Source organism: Podarcis raffonei, chromosome 1 (assembly GCF_027172205.1).
Source record: "Podarcis raffonei isolate rPodRaf1 chromosome 1, rPodRaf1.pri, whole genome shotgun sequence".
Taxonomy (NCBI): Eukaryota; Metazoa; Chordata; class Lepidosauria; order Squamata; family Lacertidae; genus Podarcis; species Podarcis raffonei.
The window spans coordinates 113,931,541-113,958,283 of NC_070602.1; the positions used below are offsets into that span (position 1 = coordinate 113,931,541).

Consider the following 26,743-nt stretch of genomic DNA (forward strand, 5'->3'; position numbering starts at 1 on the left):
TTACCATTCCAATACCTGCCGAAACACAAAGGGGAAGCCCAGAACCTGCAATACAATATTGATTTTGTTGCTGTTTTTCAGGGTAATATATCTAGAATGATTTGAAATGCCTGTAGCAGGCATTAAAATCATTGGGATTTAATTGAGTTGCATCATGCCAATTCAAAGGTGAATATTTGTCAGAGGAAACAAATATTCAGATATGTGACACGAAGAACATTTATACATTTAAACTCAATTGGTTTTCAAATGTTTTGCTTTCCACTCTGCTTGTGCCCAGAGCCTAAACATTGTCACTTAGGGAAAGGAAGAATGTCATTCTGTAAGAATGTGTTTGTAAATAAAGGGAAAGGGCATGTAGGGCAGCTAGAGAAAATTGACTGGTGTACAGGGTAAGAAATTAAAAGTTGACATGCTTCTTTTCAGGCTTTAAGGTTGAAGAAGTTACCTCACATTCCCAAAGGCATGTTTCTTCATCTTTCTCCATTAAGAAGGACCCCGTTGCCCAAAGGCCCAACTTTATCCAGCCCATCTCAAGCTGCAGCGTATGCAGCGGGGAAACAGTCAGATTCCAAGCCAGGGTTTCCGCCATGCCGAAACCAGAAATCCTCTGGTTTCATAATCAACAGCTAATGTTGCCAACCAAAGGCGTAGTTTTCCATTTTGATGAGTCGACAGGCACAGCCACATTGATAATAGTAGATGCTTTCTCAGAAAATGCCGGGCAGTACTCTTGCAAAGCAAGAAATAGTGCTGGAGATGCAACTTGCATGGCTACACTTACAGTGACTGCTGAAGGTAAAGCCCCGCTTTTGTTCCTAGGGAATTCTGTTTGTTGCATAAACCACACTTTTCTACACTGTGACTAATGACCTTCTCTTCCTCATTTCACACTTTTTTATTTTGTTTTTAGAACTAGCAGTGCCGTCACTAATGTCAATAGTCCTAGTGGTAACCAAATAAACTACTCTCGTTTCCTGTACTTTCAAAGTGTCGTGTCATTTAGAACTTGCATCCTGGTCTATTGCTCAGATAATACACCTGTTTTTTGGTAGACTAAACACACGCACACACTTCAAGGCAGTGAGTTGTTGGCAGTTGGTAGCATTCTCTGACGTTTGCTCTACTCGGTTTTAAAAGGGAAAGAAGGGATATTGTCAGGGTATCAAAAAAATCCCCTTCAAATTGCCATGGACAACTGCAGTGGAAAGAAGAGTCAAATAATTACCACATATTACCAGCATGAGCATATTTCATTTTTCCCCATCCATCATTGTGGCTGTTCTTTTCTGTAAAATATTTGCTGCCTCCTGAGGGCACCTTTAATGAATGCAGCTGGCATGCAAGGCTTTCAAACGAAGACATTTCATTCTTATCATCTATGGCATAGCGTTTTGCTTTTAACCTGGCCCACTGCAGTGCATTAGATATTAATCATATGTTTTGTTACTTGATTACACAGTGCAAGCCTTAGATAGGCTAAGTTCTGGGAAAGATGTAAAAGAGTCTATCCAGGCAAAATCAGAAGTGCATATTGCTTCCCCCTTTGCAAAGAAGGAAACTCAAGTGTATCTAAAAGAAATTAAGTCCAAGCAGGAGGCATCACGGGAAATGGTTGTGCAGGCCTTTGAACACCTTTCTGGAACTTCTACTGTGAAAGCTGAGATTGGGAAGGAAGGAGAAAGCTTCAGTGCCACTGCCATTACTCAGAAGTCAGAAAGCACCACGGTATCTGCAACCTCCATTCAAGTGCTGAGAGAGGGACCCCCAAAGATTCTTCTGAAACTTCACGATCTCACTGTGAGATGCGGTGACACCGCTCAGTTTATGTGCGCTTTGGAAAGCGAAAACTTCTCGGACGTTTTGTGGTCCCACGAGGGAGAAACATTACAGGAATCTGAACGAATAAGGCTGTCACGAAATGGAAGCGTTCTCTTCCTCACTATAAGCAATGTCCAACTTTTAGATCAAGGATTGTACAGCTGTACTGTTCGTAACGACTATGGAGAAGTAACAACAACTGCTATACTAACCGTAGAAGGTGGTTATCTGATTTTTAACATTATGTGATGTTACTTCATTTCATCCTCATCATCACTGCCTATAGCTCCTGTGCTAGTATTTAATTTAGAATTACAGTTTTGAGTTCCATTTTCCCCAACCCTCTACATTTCGGGCTCTATTCATAAAGTAACCACATGCACAGGTACTCTGTGTAATTTGCTAGTAAAGTAGGAACCATACCTTCCCCTGGCAAGTTACAGAGGTATCGGGTTCATCTCCAAAAGCAAGGACTAGTCAATTTGCAGTGAAATACTGAAGCAATTCGGAAGTTTCCTATAGGATCAAAAAGAAGTACAAGAAGTTGTTTACAATTATTTCTCCTTTACTGGCTGTTAATTTTTGTGAAAGCTTTTTTTAAAAAACAACAACAGCTATGTAGTCTAACTTTTAATTTAGCCTATTCTAGTTTACAAAGGGTTTTATGCAGATATTGACTGCCATTAACAGAACCATTCTCTGAATGCCCTTTTCCACCCATACCAGTTTTCTTTTAAAATTGGAATTTTGCATCTTTTTTTCATTCTTTTATTGACCACAACAATTTGTTATGGTTAAGGCAAAGAAACTTCCACATGTCATGTGCCTTGCTTTTCCTTATCCAACACCAGATGATGAAGGTGCCACAAATGTTTTTACCTATAGACCTCTCTTGTGTTTAAGCAATGAAGACTAAGAATTGACTTTTGGTTTTCTTCTCATGGCATGGAAATAGCTGCACGATTAGCACACAGAAGAGTAGGAACAACAACTTGAACCCCAAACAGTGCCAAATATCCTGCTTTTACAAACTGGTGGATTTCCTGACTTTTCTACACATCATTGAAAAGCATTGCAGCTGCAGCTGCCTTCTAGGCTATGCAGAAGAAGCCTTGACTAAAACTGAAGATGTACTTGTAAAAATTACTGTGGGCCAATCCAATTTCCTCTGATGTCAGTGACGTAAATCCTGTGGATCTAATTGCACCTTCTATTTAACCTGGCATGAATAGAGCCCTTAAATGTGGAACAGGATAGTATAAAAGACTGAAAATTCAATTGTTTTTTGCACTAACACGCTGAACATTCTTTTTACCATACTAATGGCTTTTATATACATATATATTGCTGAGTATAGATTTTTTTTTTTTTGCTGCAAAACATCTAATCTTATCCTAACTTTATTCTTGCCTAGCTAAAGAAGCACAAGCCAGAACAGTAACAAAAATTACCCTTGAATCAGATACTAAAAGCATTAAAACAAGCAAAGAGTCTCAGATTAAAACAGCCTATGAATATAAACAAGAGTCTTCCACGGAAACGACGAGCGTGACAATATCTACAGCTCAAAAAGCACAAGAAGTTGAGAAACTGAGGATCAGAGACTACTACCCTGATGTTGTGCCGTGCGAAGACATCGCCGAAACTGGTGCCACAGTACCAGTCTTCCTTGAAACTCTGCCCCCAGAAAGCTTTGTCAAAGAAGGAGATAATGTCTCGCTGTTCTGTGTAATCAAGGGGTTCCCTACGCCTTGTGTCATCTGGCTGTATAACCAGCTAATAGTTGAGGATTCCGCATTGTGCTCTTTAAGGCACGATGGCCCACTGTGCAGTTTAAACTTACTGAAAGTTAAGGAGAATCAGAGGGGTATATACAAGTGCAGAATAGTTAATTCTGCGGGACAAGCCGAGTGCAGCACACATCTGAGAGTGACAGGTTGGCAACTGCATGTTCCTTCCATATACTCCTCTTGCGTACCGTCGTTGAAACCTGTTCAATCCACAGTCGTGATATAATGAAGCGGCTGTGGATTGTTGAATATTTTCCTCATGGTGTTAAAGGCATGTTAAAGGCATGTTGAATTAGAAAAAGAAAGAAAGAGAGGGAGAGGGTGGGGAGAGGGAAAAGCTCCTTTAAAATACTGTGGGGGGAAATCCCCAATACTTTAGCATCCTCCCACTATTTGTTTTCAACTTATCAGGCACTTCCTGGCATGTATGTGTATGTATGTATGTATGTATGTATGTATGTTTGCGTGGTTTTTTCCTCCCCCTATCAATGCATCATTTTTATTTTCTTCTCTTGCAACATTCAACTCGCTTTCCATTAAATCACACTTTTATTTTTATTACAGCTCTGGAAAGAGTTCTGCAGGAGAAGATAGAACAACAGATTGAAATGGAAGTGAAAGGTACAGTCGCACACAAACGTTTATATGGAAAGGAAGGTTTAGCATAAAAAAAACCAGTAACCCCTTTGAAAAGCTGATACGTATGACCAAGAAAGCAAAACATATTCTGAAGCATATCTGAATATGCCGCATGTTTTGTTTTAATATGCTCAGGATAACCTGCATTATTACAAAAAGGATACAAGTTTTAAAGTCCATTTAAAACTTTTCATTTTCACAGATTTGCCCGTCTTTACTTTCACGTCGTGCTATGCAGCTGGTTGCAAAAGCTTTTCTTTCGTATACCTTCTTGTAATGCATGGGACAATTTTAGACTGAATTGCTTCGGATGGTTTCAGAACACATTAGTCCTCTAACATGAATGAGTTGGTCAAAAACCATGAGCTGGCATCTGTTTAAGATGCAACACTTTGCAAGATGGGAAAGGGGCCTGTTTCCATTGTTGCCCTCCCATTTCATGAACATGATATTAATTCTCCTTTATGGAAGTTCTTACACTGGCTTGCAGATAGCATAGTTGGGCCATGTTGCTTGCTTTCTTTCCTTTTTTCTTTTTTTGCATAACATTGTGAAGTTAGCAGCTGTATTAGTTCGAATAAACGCCTTCTCATTTTGTTTTAGCAAATTACTTACAGTTGACTTTTTTTTTCATATCTTTGAAAAATATCTTTTCTATTGTTTGACCATTTTAACCCACAATCAAAGGGATCAGAAAGGGCGTTTATTCTACTGTCTGCAAGTCAGGTAAGATTCCCCTCCCCTTCTTTGCAAAGAAGAAATGCAAAAAAATTACAAAAAAATAAAAAGCTTTTCAGGCAGTAAAACATGCACCCACAGGAACATGTCATTTTGAGATTCATTTTGCTTGTTGATGAAGAAATTTCCGCAGTTGGAAGAAAGAACCGACAGCGAACGATTTTCGTGTCAGAATCTTTAAAACAGAGCAAGGCATTGCGTTTATTCGAACAAATATGGTGAGTGAATTTTTTTTTAATGGATTTGTGATGAATCTGTTGCATGCTCATTATTTAATTTCATTTATAGCTATTTCATTTCTTTTCATTTTTTTCCCAACTGTGTGATGGAAAGGACGGAGTACGCTGTAATGTAATGGTATTCTTTTGCAGAACTGTTCTTCGGTGAAGAGCCAGAATATGCAGAAAACCCGGCTGGCAAACAGGCTGCTTCTGCTGATTCCGTAGATCTTCCGCAACATGGATCTCTCCCGGATCTGAAGGGCACAAGTGGAATGTCATTTATGCATTCCTGGCCTGAGAAACAGAAACCTTCTTTCACACAAAAGTTAAAGTATCGGTCTGTTGTGGCTGGAGAGCCAGTTGTTTTCCAGTGCAAATTGAGTGCCCTTCCTTTGCCACAAATAACATGGTACCATAACAACAGGCAAATCCCCCAAAGTCTGCGAAGGCGAATAAAGAGTGAGAGCTGCATGGATATGCACAGCTCCAGTCTAGAGGTAAAAGAAGTTCAGGAAAGGGACTCAGGGAGTTACAAGGTTTTTGCTATTAACAGTGAGGGTTCAGCTGAGTCCACTGCTTCATTGTTGGTAGCGCATGGTGACAAACAAAATGCCAAATACCTAGAGTTTTTGAGACAGTCAGAGAGTACTTGTGAACGTATAGAGCATCTGGTGCAGAAAAGGAGAGGCGATAGGCTCAAAGTTGATCTGCGGTGTATTGGTTCTCCGTTTGATAAGAAGCAGGAAACCGAGAAAGCGCTGAGAGCTTTTTCTCCTACCAAAGGGATGGTGAGGACCATAAGCTTTGAAAGCCTCTCGTCCTTAAGAAAAGGATTTGTATACGATAAGGATTGGGTAAGAAACAGGCGTGCAGGTAGGGGGTGTAGTGAGGGAGAGGCTTTGCTTGATGAGGAAACAAAAGTAAAGTTGCAGCGACTTCGCGAGGCAAAAAAAGCCATGCTGGAAAAGAAAAAGGTGCTTCTATCACAGGGATCGACAGAGGAACACCTTCCCTCTGCGAAAATTGTAGGAATTGGAAATAAAAGAGGCCCGTCGACTCGTTCAATCTGTGCAGCATCTCATGTAGAGACAAAGGGACTTGCTTTCCAAACTATAGAGCAGATTAATGAAAAGGCCATGTTACCGACAGCGTCAGGCACTAAAGAAGTTACTGTAGGAAGTTCTAGCAGGGAGCTTGAGAAAACATCAGAAAAATTTCAGGTTAGAATGGAACGGATCCTGGGCCTTCCTGGACCTCCTCAGATTCTCCAGGATTTTCCTGATAAAAGCAATAGGGGAGGAATGTTCCGGAGACAGGAAGTAGTAGCCTCTAAAGGGAACGTGAAGCCACAAGTTCCAGAAAAAGATCCAAAGGCAATTGGGAACACAAGATGGATGAACTATACTTATACCCATGGAAAATCAGAAGAAGCAAGAATGGATACTCAAGACTTCAAGGCGACAAAAACCATTAAGAAAAACCCCTCTCCCCTGGTATATGTACTTTTGACTGATGATGTCAGTGAGAGAGAGAAAGATGATGTCAGTGTGAGAGAGAAAGATGATGTCAGTGAGAGAGGGAAACCTGATATGATGATGTCTGATACAATCACATTGAACATTAATGAACCTGCGCCTGTTTCTGAGATCAGGGAAATGAGCAAAACTGTAGAAATGGCAATGTCAGTAAACAAATGCTCCCTTGAAACTGAAGAGTCTGCATTGGCTGAGGTCACTGAAACAGAAAAGGAGATAACAGAACCACCTGACAAATTGGTGAGGCCTCTTCCGAAATATCTGGAGCCATGCCCCCCTTTCTTTGTTCATGAAATTGAATCACAAGAGGTAAGCGAAGGAGAGAGCTGTATTTTTAATTGTGATTTCCAAGGCCATCCAGAGGTCACAGTCACTTGGTATAACAATGACAAGCCACTGTCACGTAACCAAGAATGTAACATCAGAACCACAGAAAATAGTTCTACAGTGACATTCTCCACCATTGTCCGTGATCAGGAAGGCTCCATTACTTGTGTGATATTTAACCAGCATGGGACTGCTACAACTTCAGGGACGCTAAAAGTGAAAGTAAAGGAAAAGCCTGAATTTAAACCATTCAGTATATGTAAAGTTGAGCTTTCACCAGACTATGCAGAAGAGGAAGAGGAACTCAGTTTGGCATTTGAGTATTCAAAAAAAGATGAACCTGATTTAAGTATGGATGGCAGAGCCACTCTTCTGCCTCCACAGATTAACCTGCCCAGACCTTGCATTTCTGATCCAGATCTGCTTTCACTTCCTGTGGAAATAAAAATAACCGCTCCAACCCCAACTCCAGAGCAAGATGAAGAATTTAAAGAATTAACTCAGTTTGTTGAGTTTGTGCCTGAAGAACCCCCTGAAGAACAAACTTCTGCGGGACTAAAGCATAAGTTTAAATTTTCCTTTGATGTGGCTCATGAACCCCCCAAAATCTTAAAAGAAATTCAACAACACGTTAGATGTAGAGAAGGGGATTCGGTGGTACTTGAATGCTTAATATCTGCAGAACCGCTGGCAATTGTAACATGGCTGCAGAATGATGGGATTTTAATCCCCACTGAAAAGTTTTACTTTGAGGAGGGAGATGGCGTTTATAGATTGCACATTTGTAAGGTTTCCATATCTGATGCTGGCACGTACAAATGTGTTGCCGAAAACAAAGCTGGCATAGTCGAAACTGTTTGCTATCTTTCAGTTGATCCCACCGTGGAAATATTTTCTGATGAAACTGAGCTCAAAGCTGTCCAAAGCCAAGTCAGAGGAACTCAGGACCAGATTGCAAAAGAACATTTGGGGAGTTATTTTGAATCCTCAGTAGGACTTACGGAAAGTAGTTTTAGCGATAAAGCATATTCTGTAAGCCAGCAGTTCCACAGTGTTAGTAAACTGGATTTCGGAGGGGAAGAAACAGGTAGACCAGCCCAGGAAATGGAATCCCAGCTGCCAAATTATCTAAATGATGTAATGAAGTCTCTACTTGCTGATGAAAGTGAACACCCACATTTCCAGATCTGGGAGCAAAAAGAAGTATATAAAGAGATGGAGTCAAATGCAAAAGAAGAACAAAAGGTAGCCAGTATTTCAGAAATTTTAGCAGACACTCCACTTGTTGAGGAATTTAGAGATACAGCTGCTGAGCAAGCCAAAGTAGAAAGCACATATAAACACGCAGCTATGGAAATATCATCAAGCTGTCAATTTGAAATGGTTGTAGAGAGTCATACGGAAAGAGAGAAGTCAGTTACAGGAGAAGACATTTCTGTAAGTCATGATGTAAAAGATGAAGGGAAAACTGTAAGAGACATATTTGAGAAGATGCAGAAGATTTCTAAAGATCAGGAATTCACACTAGCATATCTGGAACCAGAATCAGAGAATCTTCAGTATGGACCAACTCAAGGTATATCACACGAGGAAATACCTTCAAGTGAGATAATCACAGACATACCATTTAAGGAAGTTAAAGAACAAATCTGCACTTTTGAGCAGGAGTTAGATGCAAAAGAATCTATGGATCATAGGTTTTCCACACTGCTGCAAGAAGACAGTGATATCCATGAGAAGGATCAATGTTTTACTGATATATTAAGCAAGAATTCTCAGGAGCAGTCAGCCATAGAAGAGAGAAGTATGTTACATCTGCAAAATATAAACAATGAACTCCAAAGTGCACCTAAGGAAGAACAACTTGACGATGAGGTTGTAAACAAAGAAAATCTGCAGGAGGCAGTAGCCAATGAACACCAAGAACTGTTCAGAGTAGAAAAAGAGCAAGTATTCAGAAGTTCTATCTCTGACAAAGAGAAAGGCACTTTGATCCATGAGGAAAAGTTCACTAGCTTTGGTGAGGGGAAAGAGAAGGAAATCCATTGTGGTGAAGAATTGGTAGGAAAAGCAGATGTAAGTGTGCCTGAATTTGTATTTGATTTAAAACAAATGCTTACTATTGAAGACAACGTAGATAAGAATGCTCAAGAACAAACTGAAACTCAGGAACTCATAGGCCCAAGCTCAATTGCTGGCAAACTTGATATCTCACTTGATGGAATGCCGGTTCATGCAGATACAGAAACTGCTGATGAACAACAAAACAGACTTAAGTCAGAGGAAGTGTATGCCAAAGAAAAATGTTTGGTTTCTGAAATAATACAAGCTAATACAAACAAAATCACAGAATCAGCACAAATCGGCATATCAGCTCTAGAACAAAGATTGGATTCTAGTCAAGGTATTTCTAAAGAGGGTGAACTTGTAAAGGAAGCAAATTATGCCCAAGAAGATGTATTATGCCTAGAGAAGGAAGAATTTGGTTTACATCCAGCTTCCTTAGGCACAGAAACTGTTGTTGAGGAACGAGAGGAAATCGTTATCAAAGAACTTTCAGATTTTGAAAGAACAGACCTAGGCAAGATAATAGAAAGTGCAGAAGTAGACACATCAGCTGAGAGTTATAGCCAGGATATCAACAAAGAGAAGGAACTGGGAGAAGGAATATTTGATTTAAAACAACTTTCTCTGCATGTAGAAAATGATAGTCAAAACCAGGACGATGTCCTTGTGAAAGCTCTGCATTCCGGCTCTGAAGAAATGAAACTAGATGTCAACAAAACCTCAGAAATTGTACAATCTCCCACTTTGTTTCTAGAGCAAGAAAGAGCTTCTCAACAAGAGCTTTCCCAAGATACTGAACCAGTAAAGACAGAATATAGTTTCAAGGAAGCTATCTTATCCTTTGAAGAAGAATTTCCCTCCAAACAATCTAATTATAACATAGAAATTGTTGTTCAAAAGGAAGTTCACATTGAGGAAAAACAGACTCATGAAAAGGATCAAGATTCTGTTTTTACTGTTCCAGACATAGAAATTTCTGGGGGGAAATATGTTAAAACTGAACATTCAGTTGCTGAAAGCCTGGAAACTGACGTGGCTGAACATGCACACAAAAAATCGGATTTAGAGGTTTCCAAAATAAATGAAACTATAAAGGAAGAAAGTGGTGCACTGCAACAATCATTACCCCCTAAAAATGGCATTTTTGACTTAAAACAAGCTTACTCAGATATAGAAAAAAATAGCCACCTACCAGAGACAGAAGAAACATACTTTAAAAACCTCTATTCCACTTCTGAAGGAGTTCAGGCTGATACACAGAGTACCATGGAAAATGCACGTCAAATAATGCATTCCTGCCAAAAAGATTCCTTCTCTTTGAAAACCATGATGGAAGAAGAAAATGTTCAGGAACGTGCATCCCCAGAAAACAAAGACATTGATTTAAAATTAGCTTTTCTGAATCTAGAAAATGTTGATCAACAGCAAGAAGAGAAGTTGCCACAGGGGCAAATACCTCTCAAATTCCTGTATTCTGCTTCAGAGGAAATGGAAGCCTTTCAAGGGCAGCAGCTGAAATCCACTGAAAGCAATGTCCTCTACAAGAGCAGCGACCACAAAGAATGTACCCTGTCCCCAGGGAAAGAACTACAAACACAAGAGCAAATGTTTGATCTGAAAGCACATGCTGCATCTTTATCACAAGGCTTTTCATTGAAGGAGGCTGAAACATTACCAGAGAAAGAAGTGGGTTCCTTTAATCTGAGGTCGGCTTTTGAGATGGTGGGTACAGAGACAGAGAGTTTCATAAAACAGCTACAGAAGGCAAGCGTACCAGAGGAAGGAGTTTCTCTAAGTGAGGAACTTCGTCAGAGCTATAAGGTGCGGCTGGAGGGAGAGAATTCCCTAGAACAAAAATTGCAAGCGGAAGCAGAGCTGACAGTGACACAAATACTGAAGAAGGCCTTAGAAACGATTAGCCTTTCTACTGAACAGGAGCCTGCTACAAAACGGCATTGCGATCAGGAGGGGGAAATTTCTGAGGAGGAAGTGCTTAGGATGCCAGATGAAGCCTTTCTGTGGGGGCCGCCAGAACCCATCCCTCTCAGTCAGTATTTTCAAAACCAAGTGAAAGAAACTGGTGTCCTCGAAGCGGATAGTTTCATATCTGATTTGAAGAAAGCTGCACATGGAAAGAAGCCTCAAAGCGTTCACGAAACAGGGGGAGAAAAGGCACGTGTTACTGAGCACACCATTATCAAAGCGAGGAGCTCTTCCACTGAGGGGGCTACTGATATCGAGAAGCCTTTTGATAGCCAAATAATGCCTGACAAACAACCATCATCACACAGCTCAGCCAAGGAACCCTTGTTGGCCCAGTTCCTTCTTTCTTTAAAAGATGAATCACTTATAAGCCAGGGAGGTGTGACAGGAGAATGTGAAACTACTGAATTCATGAATCCTCCTCTAGGAAATCTAACTGAAGGGGCTACCAAAGAAAGTACTCTTCACGCTCAAGAACTTCCTCCTCCTCCTCATGAAGGAGCAGATTTCTCTCTTACAAAATATTTGCTTTCTGCCAAAGAACAGGAGATCCCAGTTGTCAGAGACAGCTCATCCAGGACTCTGACCAGGGAGGGATCTATCACATCCTTGGAGGTTGAAGATGTTACATTTAGCACCGTTTATGATTATTACAAGCAACAGCAAGAACTGACCCGCCCTTTTTCTCCCGAGTCAGAAATGTCTATTTATATTGACAGCATGAGCGGAGACGAAATGGTAGAGGCTGAGGGATTCTACACACCACCGTCGTCAGTGGATAATTTTGAATCTCCCATGTCTTTTGAGTCTTATCACACACCAATTGGCAGCCCGGAACGATATTCTACGCCTTCAGAGGAACGATACTCTACACCATCAGAGGAGCGATATTCTACACCGTCAGAGGAGCGATATTCTACACCATCAGAGGAGCGATATTCTACACCATCTGCAGAGTCAAACAGAGCTTCAGTGAGGTCTCCTGCAAATCTAGTGAGGGGAAGTACCCCACCAGAACGTTACCAAACACCCCGTGGCTCTCGTTTGCAACACAGGAGCTCTTCTCTGGAAGAGCTACGTGCTGAAATGTTCGGTACACCTTGTGAAGCATTGGAACCAAAGGGAAACGAAATTCCCCCTGCATTTATTAAGCCATTGACTAAAAGAAAAATCTATGAGAACACCACATTGCGTTTTATTGCCGAGGTCACAGGGATTCCCATACCTGATGTGAAATGGTATAGAAATAAGTCATTGCTTGAGCAAGATGAAAGGGTCAAAATACAAAAAGAAGGTGATGTTTGTATCTTAGAAATCCGCAACATTCAAAAAACAGACGGAGGGGAATATATGTGCCATGCAATAAATATCATAGGCGAATCCAAGAATATCGCACAAGTACAAGTGTTACCCCATGATGGAAGAGCTTTGGCTCTTCCTCCTCCAGTGACTCATCAACATGTTATAGAGTTTGATATAGAACAAGGGTCAGCGTCACGAACACCTTCGCCTCAGGAAATTCTCCTGGAAGTAGAGCTGGATGAAACTGAGATTAAGGAATGTGAGAAGCAAGTGAAAATAGCCACTATTCCTGAACTCACTTCTGATAATCAAAGTATGATTGTGTCTCTTGATGTTCTCCCTTTATCTCTGGTGGAACACACAACGGCCTCTTTTGGGAAAGAGAACAAAGATGTTACAATTGACTTTGAAGTCACCGAGATGCCTCCACGCTTTACCACCCCTGTCTTTGACATAGAGGTTCCAGAAAAATCTGAGGCATTGTTTCATTGTACAGTCGCGGGCTGTCCTACCCCAGTAGTGCAGTGGTTTAGGGCAAATCAGTGCATTTCTTCAGACGCTTTGAAGTACACTGTTAGAAGTGAGAATGGAAGTCATAGTCTTAAAATTCAGAATGTACAGCATTCTGATAGTGGCATGTATTTGTGTAAGGCTGTTAATGCTGCTGGAGAAGCTATATGCAGGTGCTTGTTAGCTGTAACCGAGGGCCAAGGGGCTCTTGCAGTGACCAATGATGGAAGTCAGGCAGATTTAAGTTTGGATAGCACTAGTGGTAGGCCTCAAAAGATTGATTTGCTTGTTGATAATACTATCCAAAATGGCAACCAGACGGAAATAGAGCTGGAGTTTGAGTTTGAAGGTGACACTGATGATTCTCAGAAAGCTGTTAAATTGGTAGCTGTTACAGAACAGGAGCAGGAAGAGGAAGGAGAAGCATGTGTAAATATTAACTTTGATGTATTTGCTGAACCATCCAAAGAAGAGCAGATTGAATTTAAAGGTGAGAGCACAGACAGCTGCAGCTTTGAATTTCAAGTTACAGAAGCGCCTCCAAAGTTTATGAAACATATTTCTGATTGTGCTTCTTTCAAGGGTACCTCTGCAAGTTTCCAGTGTTTAGTAGTTGGTTCTCCAAAACCAGCAATAAGCTGGTTTAAAAATGGGGCATTGATTCATGAAGAGAGATACTGTGTGGAGGAAAGTCAGGAAGGTTGTCACAGTCTGACTATAAGAAGCTTAGTCCAAACTGATGAAGGCGAGTATAAGTGTGTAGCAAACAACAAAGCAGGGACTGCCTATAGCAGTGCTTCGTTAACAATCTGCTGAACGTCCTGCTTTCAAAATGTATTTATTCTTAAAGAGACGGCACATTTGCACCACATTTAGAGATCCATCCTGGTAGACTATGTAGCAGTAATTTTGATGCTTCTTGTTATTTGAAGCAACCTTATGAGTGGGATTCACTGGCCTCTCCCCAAGGCTCTCCCTACCAGGAACTACTGTGGAGATGAAGTGATGCTTAGCTCTTATTACAGGCTAAGCTTCACTCAAAGCGAGTTCCATTGATCCCAACACCGTACGCATCCTTGTAATGATATCATTGTAATTGTCACCCACATGTGTACACCATCTTTGTCTGATACATGTAAATATGATTGTTTTATTTAAAAGGTGCATTCACATTTTTGTTAAGAGGGTCTTGAAATATTTGATACCCCCTTTTTTCTTATAACTGACTTTTTTGGAATTGTACTTTATATGCACACTGAATTTTAAACGCAGTACCAGAAAAAAAATGAGGATTTCCCTCTCGCAATGTTGTATCAGAAAATGACATTCTCTCTTGAACACATCCTGAAATCTTATGTTATTTCTCTCCCACTGAAGTAACTGAGACTTATGTTGATCTCATTCCAATTCAAATGAAGAGTATTAACATGACACCAGTTGAAATACCCTGATTCAAAGAGAATCAGAGACCAAATTGGCCCATTTGGGTTTTCTGTCATAGTGGAGATTGCAGAAAAAACTTTCAGATTTATTTTTCTTTTACCAAGTTAAAACTACCTGTTAGCTAGAGAAAAAGCAATGCAAAACAGGCAAATATGCTAATGTGAACTTAGCATAAATAAAATATATTGAAATTAAACTTCTTAGAGATGGTTACACTTTAGTTGGTCAATTAATCTCTGGCAATGGATGAAATGAAACAGAACCCTGTCCATCTCAAACCAAGGCCTTGATATCCAACATTATTTTTTAAAATACAATTCTTTATCAAGGGACATTCATGTTATTCTGTTGCAGCAAAATAGTAGTCTTGAGAACCTTCAAAGGCTAGCAAATTTATTATGTCACATTCACACAAAAAATATACCATAATAAATTTGATAGTCTTTCAAGTATCATAAAACTCTTTGCTATTTTTAAACTTCTGTCATCATAGACTAGAAGAAGTATGAATTTAAAACCATGTTTTTCAGTATATGAACAGACATGAACATTGTCCACTGTACAAATTTCATTCAGTAAAATGTTTTGTGCTGTGGTTGCATGCAAGCTTAGCTGGGACCAAATCCCATTGGAGACAATGGGATTTTACTCCTGAGTAAACATGCCTAGGTTTGGGACTCTAAGGCTGCAGTTCCAGACCCTATATGCCTGAGAGTAAACCTAAATCAACGCAATGGGGCTTACCTCCATGTTGATCCGTATCACAGGAGCCAACTCCTAGGGGCTGAGCACCTTTCGCCCTCCCATACGTTATTTGAGGGGGTTGGTGGCTCTCCAAAGCTGATGGGCATTGCCATTCAAATGGTGTGTGTGTGTGTGCCATGTCTTGTGATCAATTATGTGGGGTGAGGCTTACCTATCCCCCTCAATATTTTATTCAAGATGGCACCCCTGATCCGTATAGGACTTCACTCTCTGTGTATAGGAGAAAAAGAAAAGGAAAATACATAGGTAATCTAGTCACTATTGTGATTGGCACCAAAAGCACATTCTCTAACTCAGACATATTGATAAACGAAAATAGCCTTTTAACACTAGAAAAGAATACACCACTTGACTCTGAGACAGCTACCTTTAAATATGAAACTGTACTTTTGAGAGTTCCTGCTTTATATTATTTTCAACACTGATATTTAAAAGAAGCATGATAATTTATACTTAAATAAATTGGTGCATTTATATACTCAGTTGTGCACATGCATGCTCTTATTTCTATATTTATGTGCTCAGTCTTTCATCAAAAATCTGTGGCTTTAGGCACCACATAATCCCAAAGCTGATGCTATATTACTAGGAATTGCTGAAGTTCCCAAATATGTTAGAATTACTCTTCAAAATATAGAGCAGGTCATGTAAAAAAAAAAACACACCCTGTAAATATGCCTGCCCCCATACCATCAACTTTTATCTGCGGTTCTCATCACAGAATCTTACGTAGGGCAAAGACAGAAGCTTTGCTTCGAAACACAGAGCTGCTTGCCCGAGACATGCATAAGATGTTTTGTCAAATAGCTTGGGTGATCTGTGGAAAGCAGCCTGTATGGCTCCTTTATCACAGGATCCTCAGAACGGAAATCTCGGCGCCACTGATTTCAGAATTACAAGTTTGATTCTGTTTCCAGCCAAGCCATTTTCAGTCTCAGTTGACTAGAAACAGGTGTTTAGACACCTGTTAACATACTAGGCATTTATATGTAAAACTTAAGGTAAGAAGTAAAGGGGGGTGTTTCCTTTTGGAAACACCAAACTGACACAGTGGATATCACAGGGTATTTCAGCACTCTCAACGTGCTGACAGTAGGCATTAAAATAATTTGCATGGCAGTTAAAATGTTTCAATAGTGTAAGAGTATAAGAGAAATGAAATTTCTGATCCAACATTGAGCTGGGTAGAAATTGCTCATAGCATTGTGTCCATTGTCATTCCCAATATAGTTGACTAGCAGTTTTGGAGCAAATGAAGTGCAGCTATCCCAGCATATTAGGGAATATGCATTGAATGTATTATATGGTCTGATGCTATCAGAAAGCCCACGGTGTTTCACTCTGAAGAAGTTCAGCCACCATATCTGACCTCTCACACTCACTTCCAGCTTGTAGTATCTTTGCATTCACTTTATCTGCGGCCTGATCCTGTAAATCCAAACCATTGGTTACGGTCAAAATCATGGCCAAGTAGTTGTGATGAAAGCAAAGACTGGCAGCTACACCTGTAGCACTGCATGCAACTAAGCCCTACTCAGAGTTGACCCATTTAAATTAATGGATGTAATTTAGTCATACCCATTAATTTCAGTTGGCTCTAAGTAGGACTAATGTTGGCTACAATTCCCATCTTCCAAAGCTAGCATTTAAGCTATACACTTTTCCAGTGTCTACTCAGATGTCTTTTTTCATAGTGACAGGGTATTAAAAAAAAAAGAGGAACGAAAGAGCTTTATTTGTTCATATTTGATGTTACATTTTAAATGTCAATGTATATATTGTTTTAATAAAAGTTTAAAATACAGTACTCGACTTTGGTTTTGTATTCTTCATTGAGCATACATTGATGAATTAATTATCGACCTTTTAACAATGGTGGTATGTATGTGAAGGTCATAACCTTTATGCCCATCCTTCTAGATATATGAAACTAGAAACACATCATTTTTTCTAGAGTTGAACAGAGGGTGGGATGTTGGGAAAGTTCTCTTTGTAACTGTCAAACAAAGAACAGATAACTTACTCTGGCATTTAAATTTAAAAATATGTACCAGTCATTTGCACACATGCTCAATTAATCATTAGTAGACAGCTGCAGTGCTCTAACAGAGTACTTTAAATGTTTGTAGGGGAAATGTAATGTTGCATACCTGCAGTTTAGAGCCCCAAAGGTATAGAGGCCTCCCTAGAACCTTGAAGGTACACAAGACTCCCATGGTTCTCTGTGACAGAGACAAAGAAAATTCTGTGCCGCCAGGGATTCTTCCCCCCCATACTTTTTAGGTAGAGCTATATCATTTGTTTGTTTGTTTGTTTGATTGATTGATTTAAATTTGTATACCGCCCTATGCCTGCGGGTCTCAGGGCAGTTACAACATAATATCACAATAATATAAAAACACAAAATACATAATAAAAAAAAGAAACAGAAAATATCTTTATTGTACCACTTGACCTGGAAGTATTAGCTGTATAGTCCTCCTCATATCATAGTTTAACCATTTGTGGATCTTAATTGCCATTTTAGAAAAAGGGAGGAATTTGTAGTATTTAGTGCGGCAAAACTGAGTGGTTTTGTAAAAGTCCCGAAAACATGTCCGCCTCCATACCATCAACTTTATCTGTGGTTATCATTGCAGAATCTTACATAGGGCAAAGACGAAAGCTTTGCTTCGAAACACTGAGCTGCTTTGTTTTGTAGTTTTGTAGAATTTGTAGTATTAAGTGTGGCAAAAGTGAGGGCATGGATTAGGAAGTCAATATCTAACTGATCCATGCGTCCATTGGAGGACTTACAGAAGCTTATGCACATAAGAAAGGATGGCAACCAATTGGTGGGGAAAGCCAAATTGTTTCCTGACTGCTTGTCTGCCTGGCACAGTGTATGTGGACCATTTGTGGACCACAGAGCAGCCTTAGGTCTTCTGATCAAGAGCTGAGAACCACGTGGCCTCTGAGTATTAAGAAGATGAATGTTTTCCTTCCAGAGGAAGGCTATACTGCCTAGGATACCTTATATGATCAAATACCTCTGGGTAGAGAAAGAAACACTGGCACTATCAATACTGAACCATATGGTTGATGGTCCGACATGGCATAAAATAGTTGTCTGTGTCTTTGACTTGGAACTAATTTTTGCTGGCTGAGCTCTAGAACATCCTGCCTTAGGGCTAATATTGTATTTTAATATTCTGTTGGAAGCCGCCCAGAATGGCTGGGGTAACCCAGCCAGATGGGCGGGGTATAAATAAATTATTATTATTTCCAACACCATAATTCTATGTTTCTACTGAATGGCATGAAGTGGAGTGCATTAGTTGTGCTTGACTGTTTAATTCAGTTGAAATGAATGGGATTTATGGTTCATTGATTTCAATGGGACTTAAGCATCTTCCCCCCCCCCTGGATTGGTGCTGTATAATCAGTAGCACCATTTCAGTGAATACCTTTTATTTCACTTACCATCCTACACCTCAGACCACATTCCTTTTTCAGATATAAAACAGCCCCATAAAGCAAATCCAATAAGAATAATTGCTGAATCTACCTCCAGGTGTTAAGTGTACTTTAAGTCACACAAAAAATACGTAGAAGATTATATACCAGTGTAAAAAATTATTACAAGTTTAAATATTTATTATAGTGTGATATGTTACTGAATTCCTATCCCAATTAATATTCTCTTTATGACTTTATGACTTGGAGTGAGATTTCCTTTCTTCATTAATAGAAGGGTTCCTTTCTTCTGCAGAAGTTTCTTTGTTCTATTAGAGGATCCCGCTGACAGAAAATGTGAGAGATAATTTTTGTGGATTCCTCCTTCCCCTTGCCTTCTCATGCCACAGGAGGGTTCCCCAAATTTGCTAGAGCAAATTTTCAGGGGGGATGCAGGGTGAAGCAGCAAAATTTTCCTTTTCTTCCTTCTGTCAGCAGGAACACCCCATAATGAGCATTCAGCTCATGGATCTGCAGTACCCTTTTTTTTTTTTAAGGGAGTATTTAAATCATCAAACATTTATTGCAGACTCTTGTATCTCCTAGATCAACTTTCCTCAGCCTGGTATCCTCCAGATGTCTGAGGCTTTCAGCTCCCATCATCCCTGACCGACAGCCATACTGGTTGGAGTAGATGGAAATTGTAGTCCAAAACATCTGTAGAATAGCAGGAGAGGGAAGACTGCCCTTGATGGGGAACTTGTGGCCCTCCAGACTTTGCTAGATTTCAATTCCCATCAGTCCCAACCACAATGGCTAATGTTCTAGAATGATGGGAGCTGTGATTTTGCTTTTCTAGTACTAATGGAAAAGTGAACACCTGAGTCTGTCTATATATATTAAACACCAACTCTAATATTTGTGCTCTATTATGCCTTCAGTTTATATGCAGATATTCCCCAATATTCATGCACTGATTAAATGGGAAATTGTCAGTACAGTGGTACCTTGGTACTTGAATGGCTTGGTTCCCAAACAAATCGACTCCCAAAATCCGCAAACCAGAAAAGTGTTCTGGGTTGTGAATGTTTTTTGGAAGCCTAACGTCCGATGTGACAGACAAGTGGCTTCCGATTGGCTCTTCTGATTGCAAGAGCCAATCAGACACCGTGCCTTGGAAATTGAATGTTTTGGAAGTTGAATATCCTTCTGGAATGGATTACGTTCAACTTCTGAGGTACCACTGTATAAACTGAATCCTAAAATAATGTCCACCCTTTGATTCAAGGTATATTTTAAAATATATGAATGTTTTAATCATCTTGCAGCATTACGAAGTGTTGTCCTAACATGATAATTGATTGATAGTATCTGGTAGATACAAGATGAATTTTTCAAGAAAGCATTTTAGTAAAATGTAAATAATTTTTTTCCCATACAGAGATTTCTAGCTCTATTATTGTGTCTTCTGAGGAAGAAAGAACTGAGAGTTACACCAGCGGCCTACAATTATCTGATAGAGATAAAACACTTGAACTCATGCCTGAAAATCCAGTTTATTCTAGCAGTTTAGAGGTGAAAAGGGAGAAGAGCAATGTCCCAACCTTCCTCAAGCATGTGTCAAATGTTGAAATAAGTTTAGGAGATTTAGCTAGACTTTCTGTTGTAGTTACTGGGGATCCAAAACCACAGATACAATGGTATTTCAATAGTGTTAAGCTGACATCATCTGCAGACTATAAGTTTGTGTTTGATGATGAAAACTATAGCCTCATTATTCTCTCCACAAAATTTGACCATGAAGGGGAATATACTTGCATTGCTAGTAATATCCATGGAGAGACAGCCTGCTCTGCTTATCTGAAGGTCAATCCTAAGGGAGAGGAAAGGGAACTGGAGGCAGAATTCACTGCAGAGAAGACAGGAAGTCCACGACCTCCATATTTTGTTAGGAAGCTAGACCCTGTTCAGTGTGCACAAGGTGCTCCTGCTGTGTTTGAGTACAAAGTGGCTGGGTACCCACCTCCAGAGATTCAGTGGTTTAGGGGAAACAACCAGATTTTCTCCTGTGCACAATACACTATCATTCATAATCAAGATGGTTCTGGGTCACTAATGGTGAATAACTGCCAGGGGGCCAATGGTGGCTTATACATCTGTAAGGGAATCAACCTCATAGGTGAAGCCTCTAGCAGTGCAGAACTTCTTGTTCTCTTAGACGTGCCTGGGGAGGCTCCATATAAGGAACAGAAGAGTAAACAGAAAACACGCACCAAGTCATATAAAGAAACTGTAAGTGATGAGGCTACCGTCTCACGGATATATGCCGTTAAACTGCCTGGTGATGATAGGCATGATGGGCAGCATGTGATGTATACAATTGGAACTGAAGATAGGCATTCACTACATAGTGAAGAGGTAGATGTTTTGCAGGTGGCTTCCTACTCAACAGCTACTGTACAGCAGGAAGCCCTTCTGACCCAGCAAGTAGCGTTGCTTGAGTCTCACAAAGTTGGAGAAATTGCAGATCCATCATCTCAGGCCAATGAAAAGGTGGCTTCTTCAGCTTTTACCACAGGTGAGGTGAAGGAGCACCCCGGTTTCCTAGAGCAACACTCTGAACCAATTCAAAGCCCACCAATAGTCGAATTGCCGGGTTCCTGGTGCCACCAAGTTTCTGACCTCTGTTTACCTGTTGTGGAGGAAATAAACCAAGAAGACAAAGAAAAGGGGCTGCAAACCAAGCTTCCAGAAATGGTCAGGCCAACGTCAGCTATAGAGCAAACATCTCAGTTTGCCTCCATTCTGTCTGAGGAGAAATATGTGGTAAGCCCCGGTGAGTCTGTTGTATTCTCAGTCCCAGGAGCTGAGGAAGTTATTGAAACCAGTGAGCCTAAACATGCAGTATGTGTTCCTACAATTGAGGGCATCCAAGAATTGTCCAAGGAAAGTTCTTTGGCAGACCACGCACACAAGTGGGAGAATATCACACCAGCTAAAGAACGAGGCAGCTTTTTTCAGTCTGCTGTAGCAGCAGAACAATGCAAAATAAGTGAAGCTCATGCTGAGGCAATCGATTATGCTGATTCACCTGCAGAAGTTAGTCATACCCAAGAATCATCCAATGTATTACATGTGGCTACGATTGCCTCTGAACAGATGTTCCCCAAAGAGTCCGCCTTTGATGCAACCATTGCAGAGCAGCAGAAGGGCTCTCTGGAACAGGACTGGCTTGTCCAAACAGCTCTGGTTGCTGAAGAAAAGCAGCAGCTCTTTGATGAACACACTGAGGACCTTCCCAGGTTAGACTGCACGGTGGTAGCAGAAATCCAAAGAGAGGGTGAAAAGCCACTGCATTTGCCTGTTGTACATGGACAAGACTCGCTTCCTAGAGAAGAGCATTTTAGTTCTGAGGTGCCCCTGGAAGATGAGGCACTGTCTAGGAAAAGCCCATGTTTGCTACACTGCTTAGTAACAGAAGAACAAGTCTCCACCTCTTGTGAAGATGCTAAGCAGTTTCCTCCTCTGGCAGAGGCAGTTAGCATTCAGGTCACCCAGGAGCCCATTTCTGTGTTGCATCTCCAAACGAGCCAAACTGAGCAAGTGTTGCCTAAGGAAGGCATCTTGGCTGTACAAGAACCCGAACCCCAAAATGCTTTGCAGAAAGCTGAAATAATGCTCAAACGTGCTGTGGCGTCTGAGGAAAAAAACCAGATAGCTGCCGAGGCCTTAGAGGCCTTTCAGAGTGGCATTGCCGGAGAATACCCTGTGGCTTTAGCAGAGCCTCAGCTTCGTAAGTGTCTGACCACTGTGGCTGAGGAGATGCTTCTGCCCAAAGAGGAAATCCTCCCTGAAATAGGAAAAGAGCAGAAAGCTACCCTGAGGAAGGAAGACTTTCAAACAGTGATGCAGGTATCTGATGTGACTGAAGAGAGGGTCTTGGATGTTGGACATGCTGAGCCATTTGAGGCTGTTCAGGCCATGAGTTGTGAGGTGGTGTCTGAGCCCAGGTTGCCTTCAGAATCCACCTGTGTTGAGGAGCAAGGTGTTCCGATAGAGAGCATCGATCTCTTGGAAGCCACAGAGCAAGAATTTGCAGCCCGCATCCAAGAAGGTCAGTCAGTCAGGCTCCCGTTGTTATTGGAGGAAAAACAGCCATTAAAGGAAGAGCACTTGGACAAGATCGCAAGGCCAGAGGCTGAGAACGTAAAGGCCCAAAAGCAACTGGGGCTTCTTATGGATGTGCCTGAAACATGGGAAAACAAAGTGCTTCGGAAAGAAGAAGAACTTGCAGCTGAGACTCCAGTATGTTGTAGCTTAGATATGAAGGCTCAGATCAGAAGGGCCCTGAAAGTAGCTCTGACAAATGAACAGCACTTATTTCCATTGGATGCTTTCGATGATATTGAGAGCGTTCAATTAAAGACTGTAACAGTGATCAAAGAACCTCAACATGCAACATGCACTTGCCTTATAATCTTGGAAAGTTCCAATACTGCAGAAATAACTCTCTCTCTAGATGGAATATATTCTCAGACAGCTGATTTCAAAAGCGAATTGCAAGCTGCTGTTCACTCCATTATTTATGACGAGAAACATGTTCTGACAGCAGAGGAACCCAGTGCCATAGCAGAACCTAAACACGACAAGTTGCTTGCTTCTTGTTCACCTTCCAAACTAATGCAGTCTGCTACTGTAACTGAGACACCTGTTCAGCAACAATCTGTCAGTAATATTATTGGTTCACCTGAGCTACAACATGCTTACCTGAGTACTGAATCAGAAATACAGGAGGAGCAACTTGTGTCTATTCAAGAAGTCCAAACTACTGCTCTAAGTGAGCACATTAAAGATGTAGGTACAACCACACTCACCCTTGATATTCCAGTAGCAGCAGCCCCAGTTGAGAGGTTAATAGATGCTCTAAAAGTGAAAGAGAGAAAGGAAGAACTTTTTGAGGAAAATGAAGAGGAGGCACATGTAGTTAAGGCTAGCAAACGAGAAGACAGTCTAGTGAGCAGGGGTTGTCCCATCATGCGCCAAAGTTTTATAGACACTGTTGTTGAAGAAGGTGGCAGCGTAAGTCTTACTTCCATTATAGAAAATGTTAAAGTGGTGAATTGGTATTTTGGGGATAAGCTGGTATCTTCAGGAAATGAGTTCAAGTGCTTGCAAGACCATGACACATACACACTAGTAATCAACCAAGCATTCAAGGAAGTGCATCAAGGAGAGTACACCTGTGAGGCTCTGAATGAAGGTGGAAAAACAACAGCAACAGCGAAACTCACAGTTGTAAAAAGAGGTTGGAATATGGGGATAAAATATTGCTTTCCTATTTTCACTCATTTGCTAACTGAATAGAACACACATATACATATTTGTATCTCTAGTAGCATTTTGGATACAGATATAAGAAGTATATAAACTTCAGCTGTGCATCACCAAACTAATCACAGATCCTCCACTTTTTGTCTCCTCTTTAGAACTTTTATTTCTTTAAATATATTTCTTATTCACACCTTTTATTTGCATTTTGCACTTTTTGGTACTGAAACAAAATCAACTTTTGTTTCATGAATGATGGTTGTTAAATAAAACTATTTGTAATTTCAGGTTTTTTTAAAAGAGTGCATGTCTTAGGAGCACTTTCATCCCCATATCCACAGAGCAACTTGGTTCACTTTTCCTTTTCATTGCTACAATAAAGATGCAATCCTGAACACGCTTACTAGGGAGGAAGCCCCACTGAGCACAGTGAGACTTGCTTCTGAGTAGACGTGCCAAGAGATTGCACAGCACGTTGTAGAAGTCATTGCACCATTCTAGCATAATGTCACACATTTCATGTTGAAAATGTTCTGGTACAACCTGGTATAATTTCATATATCATGTTGTTTGCATGCCTTTAATAGTAAGTAGCACATCAGAGTATCTTCAGAGTTCCATTATGCACTGCAGTGTATGTAGCCCTCTGGTAGACTGGGCACTGCTTTCGGTTTGCTTTCACCTCTGACAACCATTTTTCTTTACAGCCACTTTCCTTGGATAGCTCATGAAACCACACATCTCATTTCTGTTGGTCACTTTATTAACAGTGTTTTGGAATGTACACTTATAAGCACCATACATGCTATTAGTATTACAATATCCACATGAACGTGGATGGTTGTAACCACATTATTCTTTGACTTTTAACTTCAGTTGGACCCATACTGAGGAGAAGGCTGGAATCCCAAGAAGTCGCTGTGAACCACCTTGCCAAGTTCACCTGCGAGATCGAGATGGCGCCAGACGTACGGTTTCAATGGTACAGAGCCGGTCGGGAAATCTATGATGGCGACAAGTATACCATACACACCGCTAATTATACATCCACTCTTCAAATCCCGAGACCGCAAGTAGTTGACTGTGGCGAATACAGCTGCAAAGCTTCCAATAAGTATGGCAGCGTAAGCAGCAAAGCAACCTTAACGGTAACTGGTAAGTGCGAGACACGAACCCTGTGCTGCTTCCTTGTTAGGTAACTGAATGTGTTCACCATTAGTATGTGGTAAAATGCATCTAGGGCCAATAACAGACTAAGGATTTCCATTTCTGTGCATATAGAAATAGAAGAAAATACCAGGTATTTGGCCCCCAGGTTCAACGTACATATCCAGGAGCAAAAAATATATTTTCATCGGAAACTGAGTCAAAGAACAGATTTGTAATTATTGTATATTATTTCCGAATTCTTTTAAGCGTGGAGGAAAACTTACAAATAATAAAGGGAATACTCTAGTTCATTTCAGATGTGCACCACTTGGTACAAGCACCTCTCTCTAGTGATGGAAGAACTGCAGTTGGTGAAGGAGATTGTAGGAAGAACTTCCACACTTAAAGCATTTCACACTGGGGTTGGGAGGAGAGAAGAATGCAGCAATGGCATGGATTGTGCCCAGAGGCATTTGAAATGTTTTTTGATTCCGTCATATTCACCTGTAAACATTCGCTCTTAAATGTCTTAAGCTTCTCAAAAAGATTATAGTATTAACTGAGTCGTCTGATCATGATCTTGCTGGGATGCAGTTGATTTTATTTACTCTTTGAGATCCATGCTTACAGGCGTAGTGGGTAGTGGGAGCCATCTTGAAATGAATAAAGGATACATAATGACATCGCTCTTTTAAAAAGATCTCCCTAGGCCTTTTTATTACTATAATAACTGCCTATACCTTTCATCTTACTGGAATCTGTATTGCTGGTTAATTCATGACATGCACTTCAAATCCTCACATGTAAACCTAATTTCATGACTAAATAACTCTTGCTAGATGGCTTTTAAAACTGCTCTTTTAGATAACAAATAACTCTTGCTAGATGGTTTTTAGAACTGCTAGATCATCCTAATGATTTACTGGATGTATTGAGTCTTGGGAATCTTTACTGCACATTATTTCTAGGCAATTTAATGTGTGTATATGGAAACAGCGTTTCTGTCTCCTTTCTTTGGTGCTGGGGTGTGGGGGAAAGGTTGCTGTATTGGCCAAATCCATGTCAACTTTCCCCCCTTTCTTTTGCAGAAGCGTTTCCTCCAACCTTTCTAACCAGACCCGAATCTATTACTACTTTTGTGGGTAAGAGTGCCAGGTTCCTCTGCACAGTGGCAGGCACCCCCGTAATCGACACAGTGTGGCAGAAGGATGGTGCCGCCATTTCTTCCTCAGAACATTGCAAGATTTCAGCTTCTGAGAATAAGCACAGTTTAGAGATTCCACGCCTCACAGTAAATGACAGGGGGGTATATACTTGCAAAGCCTCAAACAAATTTGGAGCAGACATCTGCCAGGCAGAAATAGCTGTCATTGATAAACCACGATTTGTCAAGGAACTGCAGTCTATTCAGTCTGCAGTCAATAAGAAGATACATCTTGAATGCCAAGTGGATGAAGACAGGAAAGTCACAGTATCCTGGAGCAAGGATGGAACCCGAATACCTCCAGGCAAAGATTACAAGATTTGCTTTGAAGACAAGATAGCATCACTTGATATCCCTCTGTCTAAACTTAAAGATTCGGGAACATATGCATGCACTGCTGCAAATGAGGCTGGAAGTAGCTCTTCTTCGGCCACTGTAACAATCAGAGGTAAGGAAATTGTCGGCCTGCTAAACTTGGTGCCATTT

At 40.6% G+C, this 26,743-nt stretch overlaps 1 protein-coding gene across 1 annotated transcript in view; it reads left to right on the forward strand.

The window, feature by feature from the left end:
* The window catches only part of TTN (titin), a 292,385-nt gene that overhangs the window by 53,530 nt on the left and 212,112 nt on the right, over positions 1-26,743 (forward strand). The window contains exons 44-46 of the mRNA XM_053410245.1: positions 4,176-4,232; positions 24,781-25,059; positions 26,142-26,705. Of these exons, the coding sequence (XP_053266220.1) occupies positions 4,176-4,232; positions 24,781-25,059; positions 26,142-26,705 (900 nt within the window). The remainder of the gene's footprint in view (positions 1-4,175; positions 4,233-24,780; positions 25,060-26,141; positions 26,706-26,743) is intronic.